The sequence below is a fragment of the Desmodus rotundus genome, chromosome 9 (genome assembly GCF_022682495.2).
Source record: "Desmodus rotundus isolate HL8 chromosome 9, HLdesRot8A.1, whole genome shotgun sequence".
Classification (NCBI taxonomy): domain Eukaryota; kingdom Metazoa; phylum Chordata; class Mammalia; order Chiroptera; family Phyllostomidae; genus Desmodus; species Desmodus rotundus.
The window spans coordinates 63,774,334-63,799,731 of record NC_071395.1 but is presented as its reverse complement, the minus strand read 5'-3'; the positions used below and the strand labels follow the sequence as shown (position 1 = coordinate 63,799,731).

Sequence of the window (25,398 nt, the reverse complement as noted above, 5' to 3'; positions counted from 1 at the left end):
CCCCATCAGGGCACAGGAAAGAGGCAACCAATCAATGTTTCTCTCACACATCGATGTTTTTCTCCCTCTCTTCCCCTCTCTCTAGAATCAATATAAGAAAATTTTAATGGTTATAGGGATGCTCAAGTAACTTAGGTAAAGAACAAATAAACTGAATGAGAACTTAATAAAAAAGTTAGTAAGAACAAAAAAGGGGGCATAAAAACCATAAAAGAGAACCAGTCCAAAATAAAAAATACAGTATCTGAAATGAAGAGCATACTAGAAGAAATCAACAATTAGAGAAATCAGAGTATCAGCGATGTTTAGGACAAGGTAGCACAAAACACCCAATCGGAGCAGGAAAAAAAATTGTTTTAATGAGGAAAGTTTAAGGGACCTCTGGGACAAAATCAAGTATAACAATATCCACTTTATAAAGTTACAAGAAGAAGAAAAAGGGAGGTTGAAGGATTGAGACCAAGTTGAAGAAATAATGACTGAAAACTTCCTTAACCTGGTGAAGGAAAAAGACACACAACTCTAAAAAGCAGAGTCCCAAAGAAGATGAACCCAAAGAGGCCCACACCAAGACACATCATAATTAAATTGCTAAGGATAAAGATGAAGAATCTTAAGAGCAGCAAGAGGAAGATGATAGTTACTTATAAGAGAGCTCCCACAAGGCCATCAGTTGATTTCTCAACCGAAACACTTTTAAACCAGAAGGGATGGCACAAAATATTCCAAGTGATGAAAAGCAGGGACCTATAACCAAGACTACTTTACCCCAAGACTACTATCATTTAAAACTGAAGGGAAAAATAAATAGCTTCTCAGATCAAAACAAAAAAAAACAAAAAACCCTTTATAAAGGAGTTCATTACCATCAAACCAGTATTATAAGAAATATTAAAGGGATTTCTTTGGAAGCAAGCAAGAAAAAAAAAAAAAGGAACATGTATAATATGTATACACGTGTAATATGTATAATGAAATAACAATACATACCTATCAATAATCATTATAAATGTAAATAGATTAAATGCCCTAATCAAAAGAGGGTAGTTAAATGAATAAGAAAACAATTTACATGAATGAACCATGGACATTGGCAATGGTGTGGGAATTGACTGTGGGTCAGGGGGTGGCTTGGGCAGAAGAGGGCAAAGGGGAAAAACTGGGACAACTGGAATAGAAAAACAATAAAAAAAGAAAAGAAAACAAGACCCGTAAAGGTACTGTCTACTAAAAACCCACCTCAGAACAGAAGACAGACAGTGAAGATATGAAAAAAGAAATATTTCATGCAAATGGAACAAAAACAAAAACAAAAGCTGAGGTAGCAATACTTATATCAGACTAAACAGACTTTAAAACAAAGGTCATAACAAGAAACAAAGAAGGATTCTACATAATAATAAAGGAATCAATCCAACAAGAGGATATAACCCTTGTAAACTTTTATGCAGACAACATAGGAGCACCTAAATATGTAAAGCAAATCTAGTGAGAGATCAACAGTGATGAGTCATAGTAAGACACTTTAACACCCCACTGACATCAATAAATAGATCTTCCTGAGAGAATATCAACTAGTACAGAGTGGCCTTAAATGACACACTAGACCAGGGCCTGACCAGTGTGGTTCTGTTGGTTGGACACTGCACCACAAAGCGGAGGATCACTGGTTCAATTTCTGGTCGGGGCACATAACTGGACTGTGGGTGTGATCCCCAGTCAGGGTACGCATAAGAGAGCACTGATCGATGTTTCTCTCTCACATCAATGTTTCTCTCCCTCCCTTCCCCTCTCTCTAAATATAAATAAATAAAATTTTTTTTAAGAAATGACACACTAGACCAGATGAATTAAATTGGTATCTTCAAGGGACTCCCTTAGCAAAGTAGGCTGCGCGTCAGTCTCATAAATTGATATCTTCAGAGTATTTCACCCCAAAGCAGCAGAACATACATTCTTATCAAGTGGACATGGTAATTTTCCAGGGTAGACCACCTGTTAAGCCACAAAACAAGTCTTGATAAATGTAAGATTAAAATTATATCAAGAACCTTCTCTGACCACAATTAAAAATCAATTACAAGAAAAAAACTGAAAGACACACAAACACATGGAGGCTAAATAACATTTTACTAAACAATGAATGGGTTAACAATGAGATCAAAGAAATAAAAGCTTACCCTGTGACAAATAAAAATGAAAACACAACAACCCAAAATCTGTGGGACACAACAAAAGCACTCCTGAGAAGGAAATTCATAGCAATACAGGCCTGCCTCAACAGACAAGAAAAATCTCAAATAAACAATCTTACCTTACACCTAAAGAACTAGAGAAAGAACACACAAGAAAATCTAAAGTGACAAAAGGAAGGAAATAATAAAGATCAGAATGAAAATAAATGAAATAGTCAAAACAAATAATTGAAAAGATCAATGAAACCAAGAGCTGGTTCTTTGAGAAGATAAACAAGATTGATAAACCTTCAACCAGATTCCTCATGAAAAAAGAGAAACCAAATAAAATCAGAAATGAAAGAGAAGTATCAACTGACAACACAGACATACAGAGGATTAGAAGAAAATATCACGAACAACTATATGCCAACGAATTGGACAACCTGGAATGGATAAATTCCAAGAAACATAGTATCTTCCAAGGCTGAATCAAAAAGAATCAGAAAATCTCAACAAACCAACTACAAGCAACAAAACTGAAAGCAGTAATCAAACAATTCCCAATAAACAAACATCCTGGACCAAATGGCTGCACAGGTAAATTTTACCAAACATTCAAAAAACCTATACCTCTCTTCTCAAACCATTCCCCCCCAAATTCAAGGATGGAAGACTCCAAAGCTCATTTTAAGAGGTCAACATTATCCTAATTTCAAAACCAGATAAAGGCACTACAATAAAAAACATATATATAGGCCAATATCCCTGATAAACATAGAGGCAAAAATCCTCAATAAAGTATTTGGAAACTGAATTCAGCAATATATTTTAAAAAGATCAAACACCATGATGAACTGGAATTTATTCCTGAGATTAAAGGTTGGTTCCATGTCCACAAATCAAATTAACATGATATATACCACATAAACAAGATGAAAAATAAAAATCATATAATCGTATCAATACATGCAGAAAAAGCACCTAACAAAATCCAGCACCCATTTAGGATAAGAACTCTCAGCAAAGTGGGAAGAGAAGGAACATACATCAATATTATAAAGGTTATGTATGACAAACCCATAGTTAATATCATCCTCAACGGGCGGGGGGAACTAAAAGTGTTTTTCTAAGATCTAGAACAACACGGGAATGTCCACTTTCATTAAGGTTATTGAACATAGTACTGGAAGTCCTAGCCACAGTGATCAGACAAGAAGAAAGAATAAAGGTATCCAAATTGGAAAGGAAGAAGTATAACTATCATTATTATATAGAGAGAATCCTAAAGATTCCATAAAAATAACTTTTAGAACTGACGAATTCAGTAAAGTAGCAAGATACAAAATATTCATAAATCAGCTGAATTTTTATACACCCATAATGAAGTATCAGAAAAAGAATTTAAAAAGTACCATTTACCATTGCATTAAAAAAAAAAAAAAAAAAAAAAAAAACCCTGGAATGAATTTAATGAAAGATGTAGTAGACTTCTCAAAAAACTGTTAAGACACTGAGGAAATAAAATGAAGATACAAATAAATGGAAGCATGTACCAAACTAAAGGACAGGAAGAAGGAACATCACTAAATGTCCATACTGATACAGAGAGGTATGATCAGATCACTGGGGAGGAGAAGGAAGGGTCTGTAGGAAGAGGTTACCCAAGGCAATGGTAAACAATATAGGACAGGACTGATCGAGAAGCTGAATACCTCTGGTGTGCATGGAATTATGGGCAGGAAGATTTAAATAGAAGGAAGGCAGAGATTGGCTCTCTTCCTCTTCCTCAAAGATGCCTAAATAACTGCACTGTTGCCACCTGTGTTTCCCAAAGGATGGTCTTTTGAATGGGAAAGAGATAGAGGCACAGCCTACGATTGGTCTGGCCTGGCAGAGGGCAGCAAGGTTATGTTTCTTTGGGTGTTCTAGAGGGAAAGGTTTCTGAGGTGGAAACCTACCATTCTTCCAAAATGATGTAGATTTTGTATCTTATGTTGTTTTAGTTTGTAAACTAAACTTACAAAAATAAGATAACTAAAGTACCGAGAAATAAACCTAACCAAGGAGGTAAAAGCCCTGTACTCAGAAAACTACACAGCATTGAAGAAATTAAGGAAGACACAAATAAATTGAAGCATATACCATTTTCATGGATTGGAAGAAGTAACATCATCAACCTGCCCACACTACCCAAAGCAATTTATAAATTCAATACAATCCCTATTAAAAAACCACAGAAATACAAAGGGTTGTAAGAAATTACTATGAATAACTGTATGCCAAGAAATTTGAAAACCTAGGTGAAATGAACACATTTCTACGAAAATATAATCTTCCAAAACTGAATGAAGTAGAAACAGAAAGCCTGAACAGACCAATTAACAGCAGACGAAATTGAAGCAGTAATCAAAAGACTCCCAACACACAAAAGCCCTGGACCCGATGGTTTCATAGGAGAATTCTACAAAGCATTTAAGGGAGAGCTAACCCCTATCCTTCACAGACTATTCGAAAAAATCCAAACTGATGGAAGACTCCCAAATTCTTTTTATGAAGCCAGCATCATCCTCATCCCAAACCCAGATAAAGACACTACGAAGAAAGAAAACTTCAGGCCAATATCACTGATGAACATAGACGTTAAAATTCTCAACAAAATATTGGCAAACCGCATCCAGCAATATATTAAAAAGATCATACACCGTGACCAGGTGGGATTCATCCCAAGGATGGAAGGATGGTACAATATTCACAAATCAATAAACATAATACACCACAGAAACAACAGCAAAGACAAAAATCACATGATCATATCAATAGATGCGGAAAAAGCATTTGATAAGATACAGCACCGATTTATGGTAAAAACACTCAGCAAAGTGGGAATAGAGGGAGCATTCCTCAACATCATAAAGGCCATATATGAGAGACCTACAGCCAACATCATACTCAATGGAGAAAAACTTAGAGCTTTCCCACTAAGATCAGGAACAAGACAAAGATGCCCTCGCTCACCACTCCTATTCGACATAGTAGTGGAAGTCCTAGCCACAGCAATCAGACAAGAAAAAGAAATAAAAGGCACCCAAATTGGAAAGGAGGAAATGAAAATGTCACTGTTTCCAGATGACATGATAGTGTACATGGAAAATCCTATAGACTCCACCAAAAAACTACTCAACCTAATAAATGAATTTGGCAAAACAGCTGGATACAAAGTCAATACTCAGAAATCAAAGGCATTCCTGTTTACCAACAACGAAACTGAAGAAACAGAAATCAGGAAAAAAATCCCATTTGATATAGCAGCAAGAAAAATAAAGTACCTAGGAATAAACCTAACCAAGGAGGTAAAAGACCTATACTTTGAAAACTACATAGCATTGGAGAAAGAAATTAAGGAAGACTCAAACAAATGGAAGCATGTACCATGCTCATGGATTGGAAGAATTAACATCATCAAAATGGCCATACTACCCAAAGCGATTTATAGATTCAATGCAATCCCTATTTTTAAATCCCTATTATCCCTATTAAAGTACCCATGACATATTTCACAGATATATAACAAACAGTTCAGAAATTTATATGGAACCATAAACGACCCCGAATAGCTGCAGCAATTTTGAGAAAGAAGAACAAAGCAGGAGGGATCACAATACCTGATATCAAACTGTATTACAAGACCACTGTCATCAAAACAGCCTGGTACTGGCATAAAAACAAGCATATAGACCAATGGAACAGAACAGAGAGCCCAGAAATAAACCCAAGTCTTTCCGGTCATTTAATATTTGACAAGGGAGGCAGGAGCATAAAAAGGAGCAAAAGTAGCCTCTTCAACAAATGGTGTTGGGAGATCTGCACAGCTACGTGCAAAAAAATGAAACTCGATCACCAACTTACACCATACACAAAAATAAACTCAAGGTGTATAAAAGACTTAAATATAAGTCATAACACCATAAAAGTCCTAGAGGAAAATATTGGCAGGAAAATCTCAGACATTCCACACAGCAACATCCTCACAGACATGTCCTGTAAAGCAAGGGACTTAAAGGAAAGAATAAACAAATGGGACCTCATCAAAATCAAAAGCTTCTGCATGGCTAAAGAAAACAGCATTAAAATGAAAAGAGAACCAATCCTATGGGAAAACATATTTGCCACTGATACCTCAGAGAAGGGTCTAATCTCCAAAATATATAAAGAACTCACACGACTCCACTCCAGGAACAAACAACCCAATTAAAAAATGGGCAAAGAACTTGAACAGACACTTCTGCAAGGAAGACATACAGAGGGCCCAGAGACATATGAAAAGATGCTCAGCATCACTAGTCATCAGAGACATGCAAATTAAAACCACAATGAGGGACCATCTCACACCAGTCAGAGTGGCCAACATAAACAAATCAACAAACAAATGTTGGAGAGGATGTGGAGAAAAGGGAACCCTAGTGCACTGTTGGTGGGAATGCAGACTGGTAAGGCCACTGCAGAAAACACTATGGAATTTCCTCAGAAAACTAAAAATGGAACTGCCCTTTGACCCAGCAATTCCACTGCTGGGATTATACCCTAAGAACCCTGGAACACCAATCCAAAAGAACCTATGCACCCCAATGTCCATAGCAGCACAATTTACAATAGCCAAGAACTAGAAACAACCTAAGTGCCCATCAGTAAATGAGTGGATCAAAAACTATGGTACATTTACACAATGGAATTCTACACAGCAGAGAGAAAAAAGGAGCTTATACCCTTTGCAACAGCATGGATGGAACTGGAGAGCATTATGCTAAGTGAAATAAGCCAGGCGGTGAGGGATAAATACCATATTATCTCACCTTTAACTGGAACATAATCAGCAAAAGAAAAAAGCAAACAAAATAGAAGCAGAGACATTGATGTTCAGAAAAATCTAAAATAGCCAGAGGGGAGAGGGGAGGGGACAGTGGGGAGATGGGTTTACAGGAACTACTATAAAGGACACATGGACAAAATCAAGGGGGAGGATGGAGGTGGGGGAGGAAGGTGGGTTCAGATGGGGTGGGATAGAGGGATGGTGAGAAAATTCAGACCACTGTAATTGAATAACAATAAAAAATTTAAAAAAAAATACTAATAACATATTTCAGAAATGTAGAACAAACACTTCAAGAATTTACATGGAACCATAAAATATCCCAAATAGCTGAAGCAATTTTGAGAAAGAACAAAGAAGGAGGGATTACCATACCTGACATCAAACTGTATTACAAGGCCACGGTAATCGAAACAGTCTGGTACTGGCATAAGAACAGACATATAGATCAATGGAACAGAAGAGAGATCCCAAAAATCAACCCAAGTCTCTGCGGTCAATTAATATTCAACAAAGTAGGCAGAAGCACAAAATGGAGTAAAAATAGCCTCTCCAACAAATGGTGTTGGGATATCTAGACAGCTATAAGCAAAAAAAATGAAACTCAATCAACAACTTACACCATACACAAAATTAAACTCAAGATGGCTAAGAGACTTAAATATAAGTTTTTATGCCATAAAAGTCCTAGAAGAGAACTTAGGTAGGAAAATTTCAGATATTCCACGGAACAGTATTTTCACCGATATGTCCCCTAGAGCAAGGGACATAAAATAAAGAAAGAACATGGGATCTCATCAAAACAGAAAGTTTCTGCATGGCAAAAGAAAAACAGTAGCAAAATGAAAAGGGAACCAACTGTATGTGAAAATATAGTTGCCAATGATATCTCCGACAAAGGTTTGATCTCTAAAATACATAAAGAACTTACACGACTCCACTCCAGGAAGACAAACAACCCAATTAAAAAATGGGAAAAGGGACTTCCAGCCAAGATGGAGGCATAGGTCGACACACTGTGCCTCCTCACACAACCAAAAGAAGGACAACAACAATTTAAAAATAAAAAACAATCAGAACTGACAGAAAATCGAACTGTATGGAAGTCCGACAACCAAGGAGATAAAGAAAAAACATTCATCCATACCAGTAGAGGGGGCGAAGACGAGCAGCTGGGGAGGAGAGGACTCATGGCAAGACGGCAGCTGGCGGACCTAGACAGGTGGCAGATTGTGGAGTGGGGCGGGCAAAACTGCAGCTGGGTGTCTAGGCAGCAGCTGTTGGACCTGGGGACAGAATGCCCAACCCAGAGTTTCAGCACAGGGAAATAAAGCCTCAAACCACTGACTGAAAACACCTGTGGGGGTTGAGACAGCAGCAGGAGAAATTCCAAGCCTCACAGAAGAGTTGGTTGGAGAGATCCACAGGGGCCTAGAACATACACAAACCCACCCACTTGGGAAGCAGCACCAGAAGGACCCAATTTGATTGTGGGTAGTGGAGGGAGTGACTGAAATCCGGCACAGAGCAGAGTAAGCACCATTGCTCCCTCTTGGACCTTCCCCCACATACAGAGTCACAGTGCAGTGACCAGCGTTACCCTGCCCTGGTGAACACCTAAGGCTCCACCCTTTACAGAACAGGAGCGCCGAGACAAGAAGAAAAAATGGCCCAAATGAAAGAACAAATCAAAGCTCCAGAAAAAATACAACTAAGCAACGAAGAGATAGCCAACCTATCAGATGCAGTTCAAACACTGGTAATCAGGAAGCTCACAGAATTGGTTGAATTTGGTCGCAAATTAGATGAATAAATGAAAGCTATGCTAAGAGAAACAAAGGAATATGTACAGGGAACCAATAGTGGTGGGAAGGAAACTGGAACTCAAATCAATGCTGTAGATCAGAAGGAAGAAGCATCCAACCAGAAAAGAATGAAGAAACAAGAATTCAAAAAAAAGAGGTGAAGCTTACTTAGGAACCTCCAGGACATCTTTAAATGGTCCAACATCCGAATTATAGGAGTACCAGAAGGAGAAGAAGAAGAGCAAAAAATTGAAAACTTATTTGAACAAATAATGAAGGAGAACTTCCCTAATCTGTCAAAGGAAATAGTCTTCCAGGAAGTCCAGGAAGCTCAGAGAGTCCCAAAGAAGCCGGACCCAAGGAGGAACATACCAAGGCACATCATCATTACATTAGCCAAGATTAAAGAGAAGGAGAGAATCTTACAAGCAGCAAGAGAAAAGGAGACAGTTACCTACAAAGGAGTTCCCAGAAGACTGTCAGCTGATTTCTCAAAAGAGACCTTACAGGCAACAAGGGGCTGGAAAGTAATATTCCAAGTTATGAAAAGCAAGGACCTACATTCAAGATTGCTCTATCCAGCAAAGCTATCATTTAGAATGGAAGGGCAGATAAAGTGCTTCCCAGATAAAGTCAAGTTGAAGGAATTCATCATCACCAAGCCCTTATTATATGAAATGTTAAAGGAATTTATCTCAGAAAAAGAAGATAAAAAATATGAACAGTAAAAATGACAGCAAACTCACAGTTATTAACAACCACATCTAAAACAAAAACAAAAGCAAACTAAGCCAACAACTAGAACAGGAACAGAACCATAGAAATGGAGATCACATGGAGGGTTATCAACAGGGGAGTGGGAGGGGGGAAAGGTACAGAGAATAAGTAGCATAAATGGTAAGTAGAAAATAGACAGGGGGAAGGTAAGAATAGTATAGGAAATGTAGAAGCCAAAGAACTTATATGTATGACTCATGGATATGAACTATAGGGGAGGAGTGTGGGCGGGAGTGGGTGTGCAAAACAGAGTGGAGTGAAGGGGGGGGAATGGGACAACTGTAATAGCATAATCAATAAAATATATTTTTAAAAAATGGGCAAAGGACCCAAACAGACATTTCTCAGAGGATATATAGAGGACCCAGAGACATATGAAAGGATGCTCAGCATCACTAGCCATCAGAGAGATTCAAATTAAAACCACAATGAGATATCACTTCACACTGGTCAGAAGGCCATCATAAACAAATCAACAAACAACAAGTGTTGGAGAGATTGTGGAGAAAAGGGAACCCTGGTGCACTGTAGGTGGGAATTCAGACTGATGCAGCCATTGTGGAAAAGAGTATGGAATCTCCTCAGAAAACTAAATATGGAATTCCCTTTTGACCCAGCAATTCCACTGCTGGGATAACCCTAAGAATCCTGAAACACTAATTCAAAAGAACCTCTGCACCCCAATGCTCATAGCAGCACTAGTTGCAATAGCCAAGTGTTGGAAGCAGCCTAGGTGCCCATCAGTAAATGAGTAGATCAAAAAACTGTGGTACATCTATACAATGGAATACTATGAAGCTGAAAGAAAGGAGCTCTTACCCTTTGCAACAGCATGGATTGGACAGCATTATGCTAAGTGATATAAGTCAGGTGGTGAAAGACAAATTCCTTATGATCTCACCTATAAGTGGAACCTAATCAACAAAACAAACAAGTAAGCAAAATATAACCAGAGACATTGAAATTAAGAACAGACTGACAGTAACCAGAGGGGAGGGGGGAGGGAAATAATGGGGAAAAGAAGGGAAAGGGTCATCAAAGAACATGTATAAAGGCCCCATGGACAAAGCCAAAGGGGGGTAGGACTGAGGGTAGGTGGTGGTGGTGGGTGGGGTGGGACAAAGTGGTGGTGGGAAAATAGAGACAACTTTATTTGAATATTAATAAAAATAATTTTAAAAGGAAGTAAGATCATTAAAAACTAACAGGGGGTGTAAATGGGAACTCAAGAGTTAAAAGATTTTAGCCTTAGTTGATAGGCTTAAGTGACTAATGCATGTGGAAAGCTGTTATTCCAAAATTGTGTAGCTTTTGAATAAAGACTCCTTTCCTTTTTCACCAAACCTGTGCCCCAGAATTTTGCCTAGAGGGTGGCAGGTTTGGGCAGCAGGATCTCACTTGCTGTTATAATACTACCCAAAACAATTTACAGATTCAATGCAATGCCTATCAAAATACCAATGGTTTTATTACAGAATTAGAACAAACAATCCAAAAAATTATATGGAACCACAAAATACCCCAAATAGCCCAACAATCCTGAAAATTAAAAACAAAGTTGGCGGTCTCACACTACCTGATATCAAACTATACTACAAGGCTACAGTAATCAAAACAGCATGGTACTAGCATAAAGAAACACACAGATCAACAGGACAGAATAAAGAGCCCAGAATTGAACTCACACCTATCTGGTCAATTACTCTATGACAAAGGAAGCAAAAACATACAATGGTATAAAGACAGTCTATTCTACAAATGTTGTTGGGAAAATTGGACAGATACATGCAATCTAAAATGAACCTAGACTACTTTCTTACACCATACACAAGAATAAACTCCAAATGATTAAAGACTAAAATGTGAAACTCAAAACCATAAAACTCCTGGAAGAAAACATAAGCAGTAAAACCTCTGACATTTCTCTGCAATATTTTTTCCGATTTATCTCCTCAAGCAAGAATGAAAAAATCATATGTGATTACAAAGTAAAAAATTTGCAAATCAAAGGAAACCATCAAAAAACAAAAAGACAGCCTGTTAATGGAAGAAGATATTTGCTAATGATGATATCAGATACATCAGCAGTTAATATCCAAAATTTATAGAGAACTCATACAACCCAAAAAAACCCAAACAGTCCAATTAAAAAATGGACAGAGGACCTGAATAGGTATGCAAAACATGAACACTAATCTTCAGAGAAATGCAAATTAAAACCATAATGAGATCACCTCACACCTGTCAGAATGGCTACTATCAATAAATCAATAAACAAGTGTAGGCAAGGATGTGGAAAAAAGGGAACCCTCGTTCACTGTTGATGGGAATGCAGACTGGAGCAGACACTATGGAAAACAGTATGAAAGTTCCTCAAAAAATTAAAATGGTACTACTACATAACCCAACAATCCCACTTTTGGATATTTATCCAAAGAAATCCAAAACTAATTCAAAAGGACATATATACCCCAATGTTTACTTTAGCATATTTAATAATAGCCAAGGTATGGAAGCAACCTAAATTTCCATTAATAGATAAGTTGGTAAAAAGGTTATGGTAGATACAAACAATAGAATTTTATTCTGCCATAAACAAGAAGGCAATCTTACCTTTTGTGACAGCATGGATGTAGACCTAGAGGGTACTATGTTAATTGAAATAAGTCCAACAGAAAAAGACAAATACCATATGGTTTCACTTATACACGGAATCTAAAGAGCAAAATGAATGAACAAACAAAATATAAACAGGCACATAGATACAGAGAACAAATTGATGGTTGCCAGAATGGAGGAGCAAAGAGGGGCTGAGTGAAAACAGTGAAGGGATTAAAAACTACACATTGGTAGCTATAAAATAGTTCTGGGGACGTAAAAGTATAGCATAAGGAATATAGTCAATAATATTGTAATAACTATGTACAGTGCCAGATATGTACTTGAAATATCAAGGGGACCACTTTGTAAAGTATATGATTTTCTAACCACTATGCTGTATACCTAAAACTAACACAAAATGATACTGAATGTAAACTGTAACTGAAAATAAAGTTAAAATGTTAAAAAAAATTATAACATAATGATTATATTTAAATCCAGAAGTTTTTTTTTTTTAATAGAGTACCTTACAGATAGATACTTTTATATTTTTTTATTGTGGGACAGAAATGTGATAGTTTGATCAGTTTAAGACTTTCTATAATAAGAACATATCACATTAGAATAAATTTTGCATGAAGAATGAGTTCCAAGGAAAAAAAGGCATAAAAAAGAAGCTGTATTAAAGATAAGTTTGTTCAAATAGAGTGTTGTTTTAAGGAGATCATAGTAACAAATCACTATGGTACTTAGATTTCATTGGATAGTTTTAAAAGCATACTGCAGCAGTTTTGTTTCAAAATGTCAGAATTTTCAATATGAGAAATTATATTCATCTTTGAAACTTACTCTGAAGAATCTTAGATGTCAATTTAAAATTACAAGGCAGAATAGAGCTTTTCAAAATTCTTTTGTAGAATATGTAAGTAACAAGTATGAAGGTCACTGTCTTAATGATTTTCCTCTCTCTCTCCTTCAGATGCTTCTGTCTCAGTGTCTTCAGATGTTAGAAATCTTACAGATTTGTCTGTAAACTATTGCTCTTCTCAGTTTTCACACTTCGTCAATCACATATACCAATCTGTATCTTAAATCCAGTCCCTCCACAAGCATGTTAGATACACCTCCACCTGGATGTTTCATGGGTACCCCAAACTTGATTCACACCAACTCAAGATATCTTACTACATTGTTGCTCTATCCTTAATCTCCATCACAGTTGTTGGAACCAACACCACCCAACAACTTAAAACCTAGAATTCCTCCAGCCTTCTCTCCTCACCTTTGCCAACTGCCAGGTCTTAGAAGCCTTACCTCTTAATTTACTCGTCTATCTCCTCTCCATTTCAATTACATCACCCTGTCATATGCCCATATGCTCTCTTTCTCTTACAGATCCCTTATGTGTTATCTATTGCCTCTAGTCTCTATACCCTCAAGTTCACTTCCACAAAACAAACAGAGGTGAGGTAATATATCAAAACCAATCATCCAGCATTAGGTTAAAGGCCAAGCCCTTCAATGTAGCACTGAGAACCAGGGCCACTCACTGCTGGCCTGCATGGGGGTTTTGTGTGAAATTTCTCTAAGTACATGCAACCTTCTGGTGTACAGGGCCTGGCTAATGGCCCGAGTTGCATTTAAGCCCTCATTTGGCCGCTCAAATAGGTGTCCTTGCTCTGGACACAACCTACAAAACCTAACTTCCAAGTATGACATTTTATCTCCAGTGACTCTGCCTGTGAGATTCACCAAAGCCAGAAGGCGAAGTATACCCAGTGCTGGAGACCTAAGGCAGCTAGGATGCAGGACAATTAAAATACAAAAACAAAAAACTTAGTATGGAAAGCTCTCTTTCCATAAAAAATCAGATTTTTCCCATTTCATCTTGCTAATCCTTTTTAGAAGAACAAAACCACTGACATATTAATAAGTAAATACATAATTTAATATTTAAAATTTCAAAAAATTTAAATAAACTACAAAAATCTTTGTGAAAACAATTACAATTATATATTGGGAGTCCAGATGGAGGTAAGCATGAAATTTGCATTTAAATTACCTATTTTGCCGTGTACAATGCACACTTTTTGGCCCAAGTTTTTGAGGGAAAAATAAGGATGTGCATTATACATGTTAGAGTATAATGATTATATGCTATGGGTATAGTAACCCCATGTATAATGTGCAAAAAAAGTGGGTGTACATTATACATGGCAATTATACAGTAAGATATTTGCTTTTTAAAAACTAATACCCAGTTATTAGGCCAGGCATTAGTGGTTCACTGGTAAAAACTAATACCCATAGAATGGTGTAGCCACTTTGGAAACAGTTTGGTAGTTTCTCAAATGCTAAAAACAAAGAAACCTTACAGGTTAATGTTTACCGTATAGTCCAGCAATTCTATCCCAAGGTAAATTACCAAGAGAAAGAAAATTATATGGCCACGCAAAAATTTGTACATGAATGTTCATAGTAGCATTATTCATAAGTCAAATAGTGAACACAACTCAAATATCTATGAATTGATGAGATGAATGGATAAATAAAATATATATCCGAAAACAGATTTTTGTAATAAAAATGCTGGAGACTTTTAAACTTAGAAGTGCCTACATTTTACTGACTTTCATCTCTTAATACCATCTTTAAATACCTTTAAAACAAATTAAAATTATCAAATGGACTTTTTACTGCAATATACCTATACTTTACCATTTTAATTTTAAAGAAAAGATAGCCATCATTTAATGGAATGCTATAAAATCTACAGCTATTCAAAATAGTGGTCCACAAAGATCACCGAGAATTACATCAATTGATTTCATTTAGTTCCAGCTAAGGAAGGTTGTTCTCTGAAACAAATTGATTTCACTTGAATTTAAAAATTTACAATTGTGTTATGGCTTCTTCTGTTGCTCAGGGGAAAACCAAGTATCTCCATTTTAGTGAATCTTTTAAAATATATGAAACTACTTCAACTGTTTGATATCTTTTTATCTGAATATCCAAATACTCTGGGTGGTTGGGGCAGGGGAGAGTAGTGGCAAGAAAATGGAGACAAATGTACTTGCACAACAATTAAATGAATGAATGAATGAATGAATGAATGAAAGAAAGAAAAGAAATATCCAAATATTCTGAGTAGCTTTGTGAACTAATTTTCCCAATAAAATCTAAAAAATATGATGGATGACATTCACACAGAAATGACTGACTTTTTATGAACATTTGCTAACAAAAAAATTCCAGGAATACAAAAAAGAACTAAGCAGCAGATCACCCCAAATCTCACCAAATATAAGCAATGCTAAAATTACATGAATACTATTCTCAGACCTCACTTTATTTTTACACATGGATGAATAAAACAACAAAAGAATAAATACAGTGTTTTTTTTTAAAAGAAGAACATTTGGTTTATTTTTATACAGATATAAGAGAAAAAATAAAATGTAATAAAGCTTAAAATGGAAGAAATTGTTACTAGATACTAGATAAATGCTCCTTTATACCAAGAAAAGTAATTCCTAAAAGAAATTCCTACTAAAGAGTAAGGAAAAAAATTTTTTTAAACCATTCAAAAGGTAGAATTTCATTTAACTTCCATTTTTAGAAATACCAAATCACTCCAGCCACACTTTTCAAATTCATACCTTTGAACATTCTCCCAATACTTACTGTACCTCTGGGTAGGTAGTTATATTATTTTTACTTTGTCAAGATTTACTACTGACATTCTGTTATGAAACCATAATTCATCTGGGAGTCTCATTTGGACATTTTACTTAAATGGGTTTATGGCATCCATCACCAACTAGAAATTCTTTAAGAAGTTTCAGATATTCAGTGCTTTCATGTCTAAGAAAGTCTGCCTATTGCTTTTGTTCTTAAACATGTCTAGTATAATATGTCTAGTAGGATAATATAATATTCTTGGATTCTTTTTCGGAGAACTTTGTACCTATTGCTCTATTATATTCTGTCACTATAGAAGTTTGAGGCCAGATGTTTCCTCCCCCTGTCAAGGATTTATTTTGCTTCTTGGCCCCTGATTATTTTACTTATCCTTGAACTTTCATAACTTACCCAGGATCTGTCTTGATATTGATCATTCTGTGTAAATTTTTCCTGGAGACAGGTATGGTTATGTCCTATCAGTCTACAGAGGACTTCCTTAACTTTACAAGGAAAAAAAGGATGTTTAAATTATGAATATTATTTTCTTTCCTCTACCAACCTCTCCATCTCAGACATGCATGTTCATATGATATGCTGAATGATTTTAATTTGTCCTCCATATTTATCAACTTCTTTCTAATTGCTTTAATCTTTGTCCTTTTCTTCTGCATTCATTCTAATTATCTCCACTTTCTTCCATGACAAAGGTCTGGCTTTTAGCCACACCCATTTCTTGTTTCTCCTCATTTTATGTTAAATTTATAGTGTGGGTTTGGGGCACTGGAATGTCCAATTCTTCATTTTACCTAATTCGGCTATTTTGGTTTTTAAATACTTCATCATTAATTTTAAGTTCTTCCATAATGCACAGCACTCATGTGGACTGGTTGTTGTTGTTTTTTTTAAATCTTCTTACACAGAGGTCTTTGTTTTGGGCATACTATACTGCTTATTAATTTTCTTTTCTGGGAGTATGTCTGCCCCGTTCATGGCATCCCTCACCCTCCTGCTTAGGTACACCATGGGCAGTCCCATCCAGATTTTCTCTTTGGTGTGGAACAGTGTGTATGGGTTTTCCTTGCTCATCCCCAGTTTGCCTGGCATGTGTCTGTCTACAAATGGAGGACTGGGTATGGCTTTCTAGATAAGTTTTTTATGGGATGAGGGATGGGGATGGGACAAAGGAAGGGAAACATTGGCTCAGGCTATCACAGCCCTTGCTAAGAATCCTGGCCCACTCCACCAGCCAGACATGTAAACCAGTCCTGAGAGTTCTGGCTCACCAATTTGGAAAAGAACACGCCATGACAGCCCTTCCTGCAGGACGGCATGTGCGCATCCCCAAGCAAACCATTCACCACCACCACTATCATCCACACTTACATTTTCTCCAATTAAAGAGTATTCATGAGAAATCCCAGGATTTTACTGACCCTCTTTCTTTCTTCAACACTGTATCTTTGAGTGCAGAAGCCAAGTGATCGAAGATTCTTCTAATTCCATTCTTAAATTCCAATTTTCCAGGTTTATGGCAGTGGCTGCATGCCTTTCTTTCTTTATAAAGGGTGCATTTTAGCCCCCCTTTTAAAAAAACTATTTGTTTATATTTACTAAATATTGAGGGGAGAGTGACCTGAATTCTCTCTGCAACCTTCACCAAGAAATATATTTTAAACATGACCAAATAATTTCAAACCTTTTATCACCTTAATACTTAAACAGTAAACATTTTTAAAATAGGAAATCCGGTTCTTTATAAAAGTGCTAAAACCAAAAAGACAATTTAATAAAGGTAGTTACTGTATTTCAAAATACTTTATATCAAGAGTGAGAATGGAGTCAAAGATAGCAGAGATGGTAAGGGCACAAGGGAAAATGAGTACCTAACATGTAATGGACCAATATTATCTGATCAAATACTTAATATTCTTTGAGGACAGGCCACTATTATCCTCATTTTTATAGGTTAGAAAACTAAGGTTTGAAGACCCTAAATCAGTGATTTGCAATCCTGGCTGCAAATGAGAATCACCTGGGAAACTTTAGACATAAACAAATGCCTGGGCTCAATACTAGAGGTTGATTTAATTGTACAGTTTACTTTTGAATAATGAAGAGGTTAAGGGTGACAACCCCACCAACAGTATAAAATCCACTTTAACTTAAGTCAACCACCCATATATGAAGAGTGCCAACAGCGAGCTGACCCTCGAACAAATGGGACTTCAACTGTGTGGTCAACTAAACAGTGGTCAGTTGAACTGGGTCAACTGAAAAAACATCTGTGTATAAGTGGACCTGCAGAGTTCAAACCCACACTGTTCAAGGGTCACCAGTGTTCTGAAATGGGACTAAATGAAGAACGCCAGTTTATACAGGGTGGGGCAAAAGTAGGTTTGCAGTTGTGAGTATGCGACACGGAGTTTATTCTTGTACTATTATTTATTAATTATTGTATCATTTTACGCATGAACAACTATAAACCTACTTTTGCCCGACCCTCTGTCATATGGTCAGGGCCACACTGCTGACCAGGATTCAAAAGTAGGTCTACCAGACTTCCCAATACATACCATTAAGTCTGAACACTGGGAACAAGTTTTAAGAATCTGTTAACTATTACTAACTACTCCAAAAAATAAACAAATATAAACAAGTTCAAAATACGAACTATAAATGACCAGTCAAGGCTTGGTTAATAGAATTATAAAATTTAAAAAATTAAAGATAATGACACATTTGTGAAGTATATACACTTCTCAAATTCAGTCCTAGAGAGAAACATAAACGAAATCCCATTTTACCTGTCAGATCCTGGGTGAAATTCTGAAAGCAAGGAAGGTCGTCTCCGGAGTTGTTGTTGCTGCTGTTGCTGCAAGAGCTGTGATGCTTGACTGACTTCAAGATGAGAAGAACGATAATCAGGGACTGCAAATTCCTAGTATTAAAATAATCACAAATTAATTATTAACCAAAAAGTGAAAAGTATCATAAAATCAAACCATGCATAAATGCATGAAGGCAGTCATGGCTACTACGTATGGAGAGAAACAGCAATAATGATTTCAACCCTTTACTTATCTAATTCCTTCCATTAAACCTAAAACAATCAACATTTTCACTATCTATCATTCAAAAGAATTCAAATTAAATTCTGTGTTCACTTTTGATTCATTCTTCTAACAACATATTATAACAATTTCCAATCCAATATTACTCATGTATAAGTTCTCAAACTCATGTGTTCCATATGAAATCCAAAAAAGCATGCCAATCTTAAATTCAAAATCAGTAAGCTGGAAGGGTCACAGAATCCATCTAGTTAAATCCATGTATATTACAAATGAAGAAACAGGAAACCAGAGAATAACATGCTAGTTAAGAGTTTTCCCATCATTTCAGAGTGAGTGGTTTTATGTTTGTTTTCCTACTTTTCTTTTGTAGACTTTTTGCTGAAGATGCAAAGGCTCCTTGTCAAAAGAAATTTAATAATACTAATAATCATAAACACAGAATTGCCAAACAACCCAGGAATCCCACTCTTAAGTATATACACGTGGTAATTAAAAGAATATATCGCCCTGACTGGTGTGGATCAGTTGGTTGGATGTTGTCCTGCAAAGTGAAAGGTTACAGGTTCAAGTCCTGGTCAGGGCTCATGCCTGGACTGCAGGTTTGTTCCCAGGTCAGGGCAAGTGTGAAAGGCAGCCAATCAATGTTTCTCTCCCTCTCTTTCTCCCACACTTACCCCCTCTCTAAAAATAAATAAATAAAATCTTTTTTAAAAGGAATATGTCTATACACAAAAATCTGCACACAAATTTTCAAAGCAGCATTATTCACAGTAGGGGAAAGAAATCCAAAGATCCGCTGACTCATGAATGGACAAACAAAATATGGTATACAGGTATCCCTCCACTTTTCAAAAGTTTGGGTTGCACGCTCCCTTTGGTAGTACACATACTAAAACTGGAAGGATACAGAGAAGATTAGCATGGCCCCTGCACAAGGATGGCATGCAAATTTGTGAAGCATTCCATAGTTTATTTGGAAAAAAAAAAGTTCAAGTTACGCTACTTCACTTTACAAAAGAGCTACATTAGTAACTATTTTCACTAACCAAAAGACATCCAAAGAGGATTTTCACTTTTACAAAAAAGAGCAAAAAGTGAAAATAGCGTTCAGTGTTTGTTTTGCTGTGAGCGGTTGCAGAAGCAGTGCACGCCAAGCAGCAAGACTAGTTCCTCCAAACTCCTTCCCCAGGAACCACCTTCAGCATCTCAGCATCAAGCCACCATAGCTTTGAAATGTGTGTGTGAGCATCTGTGCTTTATCTCGATTTATTTTACATATCTGTTAGTAAGATATGTTCTAAGATATCAGAAATGTGTAAGAACTCCTAAGAGTGTTATGCTTAGCATAAAACTGGACATAAGCATTTCAATGGTGGTGAACAAAATAAAAACACTGTATATGAGTTGAATTTGCCTATGACCACCATTTGTATTATTTACACAAAGAGAAAGAATCTTGAAAGCTGCCAAAGTTACTATTACTTTTGCTAGTAGTAAAGTGATCTCTTTTAAGTCAGCATCTAGGAAAGGATAAAATGGAAAGTCTACTGCTTGAGTGGATTGATGGGTGTACAAAGCATGGTGCTCCATTATCTTTTTTTTAATCCTTGCCCAAGGATACATTTATTGATTTGAGAGAGAGAGAGAAAGACAGAGAGAGAGATGTGAGAGAAAAACACTGATCAGTTGCCTCCCACATGCACCCCGACTAGGGACAAATCTGCAACTGAGGCATGCGCCCTCATGGGGAATCGAATCCACAACCCCTCAGTACACAGGATGACACTCCAACCAACCCAGCCCCACCAGCCACAGCTAATTTTTTTAAACTGATTTCACAGAAAGAAAGCAGGGAGGGGGGTAGAGGGTAAAGGAAGGGGGAGAGAGAAAGAGAGAAACACTGATTTCTTGAATCCTGTATGCGCCCTGACCAGGGACCGAACCTACTACCTTCACATATCAGGAAGACGCTCCAACCAACTACTGGCCATGCCATTACCTTATACTTAAGGAGAAATCAATCTTTTTAATAGGCTAAAGTACACTGTACATTTCTACTTTATATAGGCTACGTATTTATCATATCACTCCTGCTTTTACTATATGCTAGTGTTACTTTAGGTTTTACATATTAGGTTATTTTGGAGATCTGGGAATGCTCAAAAGATTATCCATATAAGATAATGGTAATTGCTTCTCTGCTTTCCACCATTTCAGCTTATGAAAGGTTTCATAGGAACAATCTACTACTGGATAGCAGGAGAACCCACATCTATCAATACAATGGAATATTATTTAGACACAAAAAGGAATGAACTACTAATATGTGTTACAACATAAATGAACCTAGAAAACAAAATGCTAAGTTAAAAAAACAGTCACAAAAGGCCACATACTATATGATCCATATATATGAACTATCTACAAAAGGCTAACTAACAGGAAGAGAAAGTAGATCAGTGGTTGCCAGCGGCTGGAGAGAAGAGGGGAGGTTGGAATTAGCCACTATTCAATGTGGGGTTTTATTCTGGGTGATGAAAAGTTCTGGAACTGATACTGGTTGGCCAACATTGTGAATATATTAAAAACCACTATATTATACACTTTAAAACAATGAATTTTATGTTATACAAATTTATGTCAACAAAAATATTTTTTATTTTTTTATTGTTGTTCAGTTTTTTTAAATATATTTATTGATTATGCTATTACAGTTGTCCCATTTCCCCCACTTCACTCCACTCCATCCTGCACACCCCTCCCCCCGACATTCCCCCCCTATACTTCATGTCCATGGGTCACACTTGTAAGTTCTTTGGCTTCTACATTTCCTACACTATTCTTACCCTCCCCCTGTCTATCTTCTACCTACCATTTATGCTACTTATTCTCTGTATCTTTCCCCCCTCTCTCCCCCTCCCACTCCCCTGTTGATAACCCTCCTTGTGATCTCCATTTCTGTGGTTCTGTTCCTGTTCTAGTTGTTGGCTTACTTTGCTTTTGTTTTTGTATCAGGTATCGTTGTTAATAACTGTGAGTTTGTTGTCACTTTTACTGTTTACATTTTTTATCTTCTTTTTCTTAAATAAATCCCTTTAACATTTCATATAATAAGGGCTTGGTGATGATGAACTCCTTCAACTTGACCTTATCTGGGAAGCACTTATCTAACCTTCCATTCTAAATGAAAGCTTTGCTGGATACAGTAATCTTGGATGTAGATCCTTGCCTTTCATGACGTGGAATACTTCTTGCCAGCCCCTTCTTGCCTGTAAGGTCTCTTTTGAGAAATCAGCTGACAGTCTTATGGGAACTCCTTTGTAGGTAACTGTGTCCTTATCCCTTGCTGCTTCTAAGATTCTCTCCTTCTCTTTAATCTTGGATAATGTAATGATGATGTGCCTTGGTGTGTTCCTCCTTGGGTCTGGCTTCTTTGGGACTCTCTGAGCTTCCTGGACTTCCTGGAAGTCTATTTCCTTTGCCAGATTAGGGAAGTGCTCTTTCATTATTTGTTCAAATAAGTTTTCAATTTTTTGTTCTGCCTCTTCTCCTTCTGGCACCCCTATAATTCGGATGTCGGAACGTTTAAAGATGTCCTGGAGGCTCCTAAGCCTCTCCTCATTTTTTTGAATTCTTGTTGCTTCATTCTTTTCTGGTTGGATGTTTCTTTCTTCCTTCTGGTCCACACCGTTGATATGAGTCCCAGTTTCCTTCGCATCACTATTAGTTCCCTGTACATTTTCCTTTGTTTCTCTTAACATAGCCTTCATTTTTTCATCTAATTTGCAACCAAATTCAACCAATTCTGTGAGCTTCCTGATTACCAGTGTTTTGAACTGTGCATCTGATAGGTTGGCTATCTCTTCGCTGCTTAGTTGAATTATTTCTGGAGCTTTGATCTGTTCTTTGATTTGGGCCATTTTTTTTGTCTTGGCATGCCTGTTCTATAAAGGGGCAGAGCCTTAGGTGTTCACTGGGGCGGGGTAACACTGGTCGCTGCACTGTGACACCGTTCGTGAGGGAGGGGCCGAGAGGGAGCAATGGCGCTTGCTCCACTCTCTGCTGGATTTGAGTCACTCCCTTCAGTACCCACAATCAAATTGGGACCCTCTGGTGCTGATTCCTGAGTGGGTGGGCTTGTGCACGCTCTAGGCCCCTGTGGGTCTCTCCAACGAACTCTCCTGAGTGGCTGGGAGTTTCTCCTGCTGCCTCATCAACCCCCACGGGTGTTTTCAATTAGTGGTTTGAGGCTTTATTTCCCCTTTGCTGGAGCCCTGGGTTATGCTGTCAGTTTCGCTCCCCCACTGTCCCTCCTGATTTCTCTATACGCGAATGTGGGGCCGCAGGGTCTGCCAGGGAGTACCTTGTGGGGTCTGCCAGCTGCAGCCTGGCCTGCCCTGTTCCACAATCCACCGCCTCACTGGGTCCGCCAGCCCCCGCCCTGCCACGAGTTCTCTCCGCCCCTCCAATCCTCCTACCGGTCTGGATGAATGTTTCTTCTTTATCTCCTTGTTGTCGGACTTCCATGCGGTTCAATTTTCTGTCAGTTCTGGTTGTTTTTTGTTTTTAAATTGTTGTTGTCCTTTTGGTTGTGCGAGGAGGCGCAGTGTGTATACCTACGCCTCCATCTTGGCCGGTACTCCCAACAAAAATATTTTTTAAATCATGAACAGATAAAATTGAACTGTCCAAACTGAAATATGGGGTAGATAAGTGATCCAAAACCCATCACTATAGACAGATAACAAAACATAGTTCATACATAGTACGCAAAAATAAGCTACATCGTTGAAAACATAACCAAGAAAAGACAGTGAAGAAAAGACACCACTATCCAGAATTATATTCCCATAGTAAACAGCTAAAACATTAGGCAAAATGTAGTAACTATTTTCAGATATTGGACAGTGGGCTGTGCAAGACTTGACCTCAGAAAAATGACACAAATGGATGAGTCCTAGCATACTCCAAACTTTCTGCCTGAATGTGATTTCCAAACTGCATGCCTGGGAAGGGAACCCAGAAAGTGCCCCACAGTCTTGGTCACTGAAGAAACAACCATACTAGTTTGGGTAAGCCAGACAAACAGATTTTCTGAAGACTTCCAGAGAGAAGGACATTACATAGAGAATCACTTTCTGAAATGTGAATTTGAGTTCCCTTAAATCTTTAGCTGAATTCCAATCTGTAAATGCACAGGAAAAGCATAGCCCAGTCTTTAAAAGCTGGGCTAAGAACAGGATCTGATGAAATAACAATTAGGAGGACATGTAAAACAAGCAATTCTCAGAACTCACACAGGGCCAGAACTCATTCAAATTTGCTCTAACCAGAAGGAAGAAACTTAACTGAATACACGAGACATTCAGTAAATAGCCACCAAAAACCAGTTTGGAAGTGGAGGATAAAATAAATTAGAGCTACAATAAAGACTACTCTAAGTTAGTATTTGCATTGGTAGCAGCAGAGGAGCGTAGGCCCCAGCGAGCACTGGTCCCAGCAAGCACTGAGCAGCCCCATGGTTGCTGCCCGTCTAGTTATCACACTCCAGGAGGAGCCACAGCTGCTGCAGCTGGCCCCACTCACCCTCATCACCACAACCATGACCCAGCAGCCACCTATCGCTGCCCCTACTCTCAGTGCTGTCAAATACCAAGTCCAGCACCATGGGGCAGCAACACAAAAAGAGGTGTCCTGGGCAGCCTCACAATGACAGTGCGTGCTGACAGGGACAACAAGGTCATTGCAACTAAGGTTCTGGGAACAGTGAAATGGTTGTAAAGAACAATAACCGCAGGAAGTATTGGCTTGGCTAAAAACTTTGTTTAGCTTTTTCCATAAGATGGTTCTAGTGGCACTTAGTTGTCTTTAACTTCGTCTGAAACAATTTTGTTAGACTGCACTGTGACAGCTATCATATTAGCGTGCATTTTTTAAAAACTTATCAAAATTGGTGAAATTTTGTGCAACCATTTTAATATTGAAGATGCAAGAAGATACACAACATTTTAAGCATATCATGCTTTACCATTTAAAGAAATGTAAAAACACAAAAACCTATTTGTGCACTGCATGGAGAAGGTACTGTGACTGATCAAACATTTCAAAAGTGGTTTGCAAAGCTTCTTGGTACTATTGACATTTTGGCCAAATAGTCCTTCACTCGTCTTATGCACTGGAAGATGTTTAGCAGCACCCCTGGCCTCTACCTCCTAGAAACCAATAGAAGGAGATAGCTGACACACTCAAAATACCCAAATCAATAAAGTCATTGGTAAAAATGAAAAATGTGCCTTTTTATTTTATAGAAAAAAGTAACAAACCTTTTGGCCAACCCAATACCTTCGCAGTGTAGGCAATGGAGAGACTGTGGTATTTGATGTTGGAGAAAAAGGTGTAGAGGCAGCAAATGT

At 37.5% G+C, this 25,398-nt stretch overlaps 1 protein-coding gene and 1 non-coding gene across 13 annotated transcripts in view; one reads left to right on the top strand and one right to left on the bottom strand.

Moving 5' to 3' along the window:
* Window positions 1-25,398, bottom strand: part of NCOR1 (nuclear receptor corepressor 1) — a 199,860-nt gene that overhangs the window by 136,491 nt on the left and 37,971 nt on the right. For all 12 annotated transcript variants that reach the window (XM_045199100.3, XM_045199099.3, XM_045199102.3 and 9 more), the window contains exon 3: window positions 18,716-18,849. In XM_045199100.3, the coding sequence (XP_045055035.2) occupies window positions 18,716-18,849 (134 nt within the window). The remainder of the gene's footprint in view (window positions 1-18,715; window positions 18,850-25,398) is intronic.
* Window positions 19,853-19,957, top strand: LOC112308973 (U6 spliceosomal RNA). Its single transcript, XR_002975184.1, has one exon. It is a non-coding gene; the product is annotated as a U6 spliceosomal RNA (small nuclear RNA).